Here is an 8,892-nt window from a genome sequence, read left to right on the forward strand (position 1 = left end):
TTAGGAGGAAGTATTATAAATCTAATGAATCCTTTATGAGACGGAGGTTTTTTAACCGATGTTTGTGAGCAATCGGAGACCGTTTGTCGAGGATGCACCTACTAATTTTCAGAAATGGTCGCCTAGTATTTGCAAAATAAGGTAATAGCACAGCTTGCACGATTGAGAGGTTGGATACATCAAAACGTAGCACAACACTTGTCCGATAAGGCCGGCCGTCGCACATGGCCGGATTGGCCCTTGCTGATAATACTGGTGGTGCTGAATCTTCCATTACCAATGATGTTCGTGTCCAGTGGAGCGACCTGTACTGCTCACGGATCGCGAACGCAATGATTTGGACGCACCCACGTACCAGCATGTCGCACTAAACAGGCCCATAATTTCCGAAGCCATTTGATTTGATTTGCTCACCTCACATATTCACATGCACACACCCTTTATATTTCCTCTCCGCTTAGCTGCCTCCTCAGTCCTGACCTCACGCTTATCAATCTCCGTTCCTATCCTCCTCCTAGCTACGTGCAAACTATGTACTCTCGGTAGCTCGCTCGAGAAAGAAGAATCAAAACTCACAGCTTTAGGTACACAAGTGTGCCTGGGGACGATCGAGCTGATCATGGGCAACGCCATCGGCGGGAGGCGGCGGCGGACGGCGCGGGTGATGACGGTGGACGGGACGACGTACAAGTACCGCCCGCCGGCGGCGGCGGCCGCGGCGCTGCGCGACCACCCGGGGCACCAGCTGCTGGAGTCGGAGGACGTGCGGCGGCTCGGGGTGCGGGCGCGGCCGCTGGACGACGACGCGCCGCTCAAGCCCGGGCGGCTCTACTTCCTGGTGGCGCTGCCCCGGCTGGCCCGCGCGCCGCGCAGGACGTGGTCGGGCCCGCTCCTCCACGTGGGCGGCGCCGGGGAGCGGCTCGAGAAGCTCATGCTGTCGTCGTCGACGCGCCGGTCGGCCTCCGACGTGGCCGCCGCGATGATGGCGGCGTCTCCCCGGTGCTCCTCGGTGGAGGCCGCGGCGGACGGCGCGGTGCGGCTGCGGATGCGGCTGCCCAAGGCCGACGTGGCGCGGCTCTTAGAGGAGAGCCGCGGCGACGCCGCCCAAGCCGCCGAGAGGATCATGCAGCTATGCGTCGCCAGGGACCACTGCTCCGCGCCGGCCACGCCCTTGGTGCCGCTTCCCCTGCCGATGCCGGCGCTCGCCTCCTCGGACAAGAAGCACGCCGCTGCCGGCGGCAAGAAAGAGGTAATCAAACAACTCTTTCCCGCGATTATTTGCTCTGTTTCCCTACCACGCATCGCAAGATTCGTTCCACGATGCCATTAATCATGCATATCGCGCATACAAAATCAGTCGTTGGGACTGTCGATCGTATCGAGCAGCTAGTTTCAGTTTTGTTTGTTAGTGGCCATGCCGAATTTTAAACTCAAGGGACAAAGTGCCCAGACTCTAAATTAGTAAAGCCAAGAACGGCAAAGCACACAAGATCCTGAGTGATCAGCTTACAAGATAACAACACACACAAGCAAACTAAGAAAACACATGACACACACAAGGCTTGAATGCAGTGAAGCCACACACAAGAGGCGAACGAGAGCAAGCATGGAGTGGAACTCGTCGTCGAAGAGAATCCAGCCCGCATTTACTTGAGAAGCAAAATGTCACGATCCATCTTCGAAGCCGAAGAGAGCCACTGCTCTCTCGCCCTGATTCGAAGGACGCCGCACCGTCTGCCGGAGTCACTCCCCCCTAGAGCTTAAACGGAAACCGAAACCATTGATGCCAAGAAGGAGAGACAAAGGAGGACCACCAAGACCGGCCAAGCTCACCACCAGAACAACACCACCACCGGTCACGAGCGCTCACCAGGTCTGACGTAATGATCTTGTGCATCAAAAAGGAAAATCGGCAAACATAGGGCATGGCACCATCACCGGAGAACCGTAGGAGGATGCCGCTAATGGATCGAGCCGCTATCGAACTACTGGACATAGACAAACACATCGCCTCCCCTTTACCCAAAGCAGCGCCTTCAAGAAGGACACCACACTAAGGCGTAACCACCGCCCATTTCAAGAGGGATATGGTTTTCACCCGAGAAATTAACAGGGGAATGGTAGGCGGAGGGGAACCTCGATGACACCTCCAACGAGAAAGACGATGCCGAATCAGTTAGCTACCAGTCTAGCACCATGCTGGATGAAAGTGTCATCCCGATTCCTGTCATGCATGTGCATGATCCGTTGACTTCTCCAACCCATATCCAACTTGTTGATCGGGAAGTCGAGTAGTGCTCCACGTGCATGGTTGGGTAACGGGCGGTGCAAAGTGGAGATTGATCGGACGTGCGGTAGCTTTCCGTTCCACTACTAAAGTGCAAGCAAATTGTTGACAAAGAAAACGAGAAGAGGCAACGCGTCGTAGGCTGCTAGCCAAGAACAGTTTGGGTGATGTGGCCATGCATCATACAGTTTGGGGGGACACAGGTATCATGGGTCAGGATCGGTTGGTTAGCAGGAGTAGTACTTGCTGTGTGACATGGTCGGTCATCCCCAACAATCTCAAATTCAAGAGGAGCAAATAATGGGGGTCCGTTTCAGGGTGTTGGCCATTGAAGCGCAGGTGAGCGAGTGGTTCGCCTATGGGTCGTCTTGGCCGGTGTAGCATCCGTGTTGTCGGCTTTGAAAGCCTTAAATCGATCGTCGTTTTGAGTACGTACATAGTGGTACTGGTACCGTGGATCTTCCTGGACTTGGTTACTATCTAGCTGGTGTGTAATGGTCTTTCTGCCTCCTGCAAGTCCATGTCCTAGGCTCTGTACATATTTGAATGTTTCACAAGTAGAAGGTGATGTTTTGGTCCATAGGTGCATAGTTTAATAGCTTTATTTTGTTTTTTTTCTGTTTTTTGTTACCAAGAACAACTTTTGACTGGTTATGCAGAGGCTGAGTGTAATGCTTAAAACTTTTTGAGTAGTAAAACGTCATTTATCGAAAAAAAGAATAACTTTTGAAGTTTTTTTTATTGATACCAGGATAGCTCCTAAATTCATAGATTGGATATAAGATTTTTTTCCATAACGGAAAAGAGGGTAGAAAAACAAGACAAATGCCAAGTCATCCTAGAAGAAAAACAACAGGAAAAAAACAACCAGATATAACTTAACCCGGATCAAAGGGGATCTTCGCTCTAACCATGTTCCATAGGGCCGCTTCATCTCGAATCAGGGATTTGGTTACCAAGTGAAATACCGTGGTTATCGGCTGATAATCGGAATTCCCACCCTTCTGGTAAATGAATTTGCCGGGCAAACAATCTCATGACCCAAATACAATTTGGTTTCAATTTTGGTAAATGAATTTGTTAGTCAAACCTAAACCATATGTGTTTCCCCTCTGCTAAGCGACCATGCCCCAACCCATTTGACAGGAACTTTCGCTTTCGTTTCGTCCAAACATTATATTCAAAATATTTAGACACTGTTGAGTTAGAAATTCAAATTTTGTTTGAGAATCTTGTCCAGTATTTGACTCGTTATCTGTAGTAACCACGGTTACCGGAAATCTTGCCCCCTACCGAGATTTTTCTTACCGGTACCCAAATCCTTGTTTCGAATACACATGACCAGACCTTCAAAAGTTAGCTCCTCATTTTAGAAAATCCACCTATTTCATTCACGCCATAGCCGATAGGAGGAGAATGGTTTGCGTTCCATTTCTCTTGTCCGCCGGTGAGCGCATTCGGCAAAGCTGAGGCCATTCCGAGATTGGAAGTTGACCATTAGGCATGTGTGATTAACTGATTATTATACGGCTTCTCGAGAGCAAGAGGAGACTTTAACGAGGTGACATCAGCAAGTAAGTTCTAGCGTACGTGCGAAGCACGTGGTTAGATACTGAAATGTGCGGAACTAAGCAAACTACTTGTAAGCCAGAAGATAAACTAAGCCAACCACCGTACCTGCGTGAACCGATCGAGGCATTGGCTCGTGCTGATTTCCTAAAGATAGGTTTTATTGCAAGCGTGGACTTGATCCACTAGCTAGCTTGTACGCAGAAGCTTCGGTGGCATTCATGGTTCATGGGTACATACAGCTAGCATCGCGTCCAAGTATAAAACAGTGCACTTGCTATAATTTTCATGCTGCGATCGACCGAATATAGGGCCGACAAGTCTTGGATCGATCTCATATGCTTCACAAGAGTTGACATACCACCGCTCCTTGGCAGCCCAAATTAAACTGTCAAAACGTATTATATTTAGTAACAGGGGAAATGTCTCTATTCTTCCATATATAGAGACATATATGGTGCAGTATTTCAAGATTCCCATATCACTCTTGCATTGTCTTGATGTCTAAGATGTGACCCGAAATCAGTTCTTCTGTTTTCGTGGGACATCACATTACTTTTTTCTGTTGCGACGCAACATTAGATAGCCCATGGGCAATTGCCTTACACATCTATGCACCGGCTGGCTAGTGTTCCCACATGTTCAGATGTACTAGAAACGTTTTGAGAATTAGGCACCATTTGATTCGACTAGCTAACCAGATATTTCAGTGAATGGAACAAGCATGAACTGTTCATCTTTTTGTTGCAACAAAAATCAACGCATGCGATTGTTGGTCTGGCCGGACAATCATAGATTCACGATGGAGAGGTAGCTTCTGTTTCAAGCAAAACCTCAAAAGCTGCCGCGACCACAAAGCCATGAGCAGAAAGCAAATCTATAAAGTCAAATACTACTCAACACTTTGTGATTGCAGAAGCAGCAAATCGTACCGGCCGTTCCTGTTCAGCAAATCTTACCTAGAGATAATGGCATGATAATCTGTCCAACTGAACCAACTACCTGGTGTCTGAATCTTTCTGAACACTTGGTGTGCTGATTTGTTTTCCTGACTTCCTTTTTCAGAAGGTGTGCTGATTTGTTTTCCTGACTTCCTTTTTCAGAAGAAGGCGAGGTTCGAGGCCGTGCCGGACGAAATCATCTGGTTCTGAGTCGTCGAGATCACCCGAGCTCGATTGTCACAGTTTTGCGGCCCGTCTCTGATCACTGCCGCAGGAGTATCTGAAGAACAACACCATCATGAAGAGATGTGTTCTCTCGGCGGCCGTAAGAGAATATTTTTACGTGCACGCAGGTTGTTGGCTGGGAACACGAGAAGCTGCATGTGAAATCAAGAAGGGCTTCCTGACTCCCTGACCTCCAGTTGCTTGCTGCAACACCTCAGGGTTGTGGCTTTGTTGTGTCTTCTCATTGTACATATTGGTTCAGTGCGAATCTTACTACTGTATTTTTTTTGGGGTTCGTTGCCCTCTTTTCACCTGAGCGCCCACCTTGCAGCATTCATATGGATTATGTTCCTAGGTAAAGCTTTTCTTTCGAGGAAGCAACCTCGTGTTCATCATCGCTTGATACATGCAATCTTCTTTATTAGGGTCTTTCTGGGGCTTAGTCTATTTGAGAACGAAGTTCGTTCTCAGTACAATAACGTTATTGAATCTCAGTTACAATAGCATGAATCACAAAGCAAATATAATGGCTCGGAGGCATTTTTGTAGTTGCAACCTCAGTTTTAACCGGAAAAAAATCTCAGTTGCAAGCCAACTTGCAACTCAAATGCACAAACCGTGATGCTTCAATACATTCTCTAATTCAGCGGTTTCTGGTGATTGTTGGACCTTGGAAGCATCAGCTTAATCAAAAACCGAACCAACCGTGATCCATATTGACAGCCAAACTTCCCTATGTTTGCCATGTATTAGATATAATAACACTAGTAGAAAAAGGGCTTCCATACCACCCTATTAGTCTCCAAATAATTTAACCCGAAACTAATGGGGTCTTTAGTCCCGGTTAGTAACACCATCCGAGACTAATGGTCCGGCCGGGACTAAAGGGTAGACCTCTACCAACCGAGACTAAAGAGGCATGCGCCGGTCGCAGCCATAGCCCTATCCCCAACCGGAACTAAAGGTCTACCCTTTAGTCTCAGTTGGTGTCCCCAACCAGGATTAAAGGTTTTTTCGGGATTTTACTCCCCACTCACCCTTCACCCCCCCCGTGGATCTCCTTTTTTGCTTTGTAAAATATAAAATAAAAATGATAGAAAGTGCAAAAAATAAAATCTTTTGAGATTCATGTATGTTACGGAATCTACTATTAGGGAAAAGTAAGAAATTTGAATTTTGATTTTTTTGCAAAAAAAGTTTGAAAAATGGTAAAACCGCATTTGCATACAACGTCGGAAAAAACGTATAATATATCAACGGGTTTACCTCAGGTTAGCCAATTTTTAGATTCTCAAAATTCCAAATGAAAATATGAAAACAGGAAGATTTTAGTTTTCGCTATAAATTATGAATTTTACATTTTTTTATTTTTCAAAAAATTAAAATTAATAATTGCATCCTGCATAAAGATTACTATCACTTTTACCCAATTTTTCATATTTTTAGGTTTTAGGTTTGGCAAAAAAATAAATATTTAAAAAATTAAAAAAATTAAAAATAATACACATTAAACAGTTAATGTTTATTTATTTATTCAAGATTATTATTACATCATTACTTTTGTTTATTAAAAGAATTATTTAAAATTAAAACAATAAAGAAATGTGACATCAATCAACATGTTAATAGAATTGATATGATACTCGTATCACATACATGCGCGGGAAGCACTTGGATGCTTGGATGCGGGACGGGATGAAATTTAGAAGGTAAGCGTGCTAGTGCTAGAGTAGTGGAAGGATGGGTGACCGAGCGAGAAGTTTGACCACGAGTAAGTAATTTGACTAAAGATAAGTGTAGTTAGAGACTAAACTAAGAAATAACTGAAATAATAGAAATTCTGAAAAAAAAGAAAAAAAAAGAGTGGAAAAAAAATTAGAAAAAATAAAATGATTTTTTTTCATCTGGAGGCATTTTTGCCCCGTCCGCCGCTGTTGGATGGACCTTTAGTCCCAGTTCGTAAGCAACCGGGGCTAAAGGGGGTGAGTTTTAGTCTTGGGTATTTAGTTTCGGTTGCGCAACCGGGACTAAAGCCCCTTATGAATCGGGACTAAAGGCTCTTTTTCTACTAGTGTAACCCCTTTCATGTTAAGCCAAAACAACAAGGCTGTAATTTGAAAAATCCACCTCTGTTAAACTCACATGTTAAGATAGTTAAGGATATATTCAAATACAATATGAGACAGACAACCATAGTGAAATAATTTTCTTAAAATACAATCCATGTATCCACAAAATAAATTCCACAAAACAAGAAAATATTACTGAACAAAATCATGGGATGCAGTGCTGTTTTGTTCTAGAAAAAATATGTTAATTTCCTCATAAAGCTCACATACCTTGGGTATGAACTATTCTTTGTTATACTATCTGCATCACTGCATGGTAAATTTTTTTAGCAAAAATACCAATGAAAACAAAAATAGATCAGTCATGTTGTGATCAAAACTTCTCTCGATTGATTGAACAAAAATGGATACTTTGAAGATAGTATGATACCATGACACAAATGTATACTTAAATCAAAACTTCTCTCGATTAACTTCAAGCTTAGAAATAACGGCCATGTTGTGATCCAAATATTGAGAGAGTCCAAATGAGGCTTGTTGCCAGTCTGCCAGCAAACACCAAAATAGGACCAACACAGGTCACTCATTTTCAACCAGTACGTACATGTTGTGGCTCAAAATCATGGATAATTGTGTCAGGAAAGTCTGAGTAGCAGTGTTCGTGGCCACTTTCACTCTCGATTTCATACCTTAGATTAGTCACGATAGGAAGTATCATAGACTAGTATCATGCATATGATACTAGTTTATGATACAACACCTTCAATGCATAGTATTATGTACTATTAGTATCATAGTTTCATCATATTTAATGTTTTGTAGAATCTCAATGCAAATAAGTGTACATGATGTGTTTATCACTAAATTTTCTAGTTTTACGTGCTATGATATTGTATCTACCTATGATACTACTATCATCTCTCTCCTTATTAATTGATGTGCCACATAAGATTTTTGCCTACATGACATGCATGATACTACCTATAATACTCCTATTTTGGCTAGTCTTAATAAATACTTAATTAGTCAATTAGCAGAGTACAACGGAGTGCTCACTTGGTCTGAACGGAGCAGTACAGGTACTGTCGCCCCATCTCTCTCCTCGTAGCCTTCCAAGCGCCATCACCCATCCAGCTGATGGCGTCGCGGGTAGGACTCGCGGTCTAAGAAAAAATGTAGCTTTGGAGGGGCAAGGTAGCAAGGGGCCTCGATGGGGAGTGTGGCATTTTGTAGCTTGGGAGCAGACATGAACTGAGAAAAAAAATTGTAATGGTATTTTGTAGTTTCAAAAAATTAGGAACAAGAATTCTATAGGTAGATAATGATGTACTCTACGACTGTGAAAAAAAAGCAATACGACGGACTCGGTATTTTGGGCTGTGTAAAATTGAAAAATCGATGGATCTAAAAACGTGAACAGTACAAATTTTGAAACCTCCAACATTTGTTAGAATTGTTATTTTTGTATAGCACCTAATATATAACTAATATAACGTATTTCATCCTGAAATTTTGCACAGTGGCATTGGCTACATTCAGATTTTTTTTCAGATTTCTTTGAAACTTTAAATGCTGAATTCAAATTTTGTAAAAAAAGGAGATGTGTAGTCGGGCCACCCTTTGAGTTTTCCCCTCGATGGGCAAGGATAACGGTCCAGTACATGGGAGAGCCAATTTCACTCGCTAGGGCATCGACTTTGTGTCGCGAGGGCGACAAGGTCGTTTTGGCGCACTCCTCTGAGAAGTTCGTTTTCTTCAGCTACTGTCCCATGTCTGCTCCTTTCATAGTAGGCACGGTGTC

General features: G+C 44.0%; 1 protein-coding gene across 1 annotated transcript; it reads left to right on the plus strand.

Moving 5' to 3' along the window:
* The first annotated feature begins 466 nt into the window (after nt 1–466).
* On the plus strand, nt 467–5,516 carry LOC124682697 (uncharacterized protein At1g66480-like). Its single transcript, XM_047217338.1, has 2 exons — nt 467–1,249; nt 4,960–5,516. The coding sequence occupies exons 1-2, from the start codon at nt 620–622 to the stop codon at nt 5,005–5,007; spliced, it is 678 nt and encodes a 225-aa protein (XP_047073294.1). The 5' UTR covers nt 467–619; the 3' UTR covers nt 5,008–5,516.
* The last annotated feature ends 3,376 nt before the right edge of the window (nt 5,517–8,892 follow it).

Source organism: Lolium rigidum, chromosome 1, assembly GCF_022539505.1.
Source record: "Lolium rigidum isolate FL_2022 chromosome 1, APGP_CSIRO_Lrig_0.1, whole genome shotgun sequence".
Taxonomy (NCBI): domain Eukaryota; kingdom Viridiplantae; phylum Streptophyta; class Magnoliopsida; order Poales; family Poaceae; genus Lolium; species Lolium rigidum.

Bases quoted from the DNA above. Each gene is read 5' to 3' on its own strand.
- LOC124682697 (XM_047217338.1), top strand. From the start codon at position 620: ATGGGCAACGCCATCGGCGGGAGGCGGCGGCGGACGGCGCGGGTGATG. The intron at 1,250-4,959 runs GTAATCAAACAA...TTCCTTTTTCAG, and splicing joins CTGCCGGCGGCAAGAAAGAG to AAGAAGGCGAGGTTCGAGGC.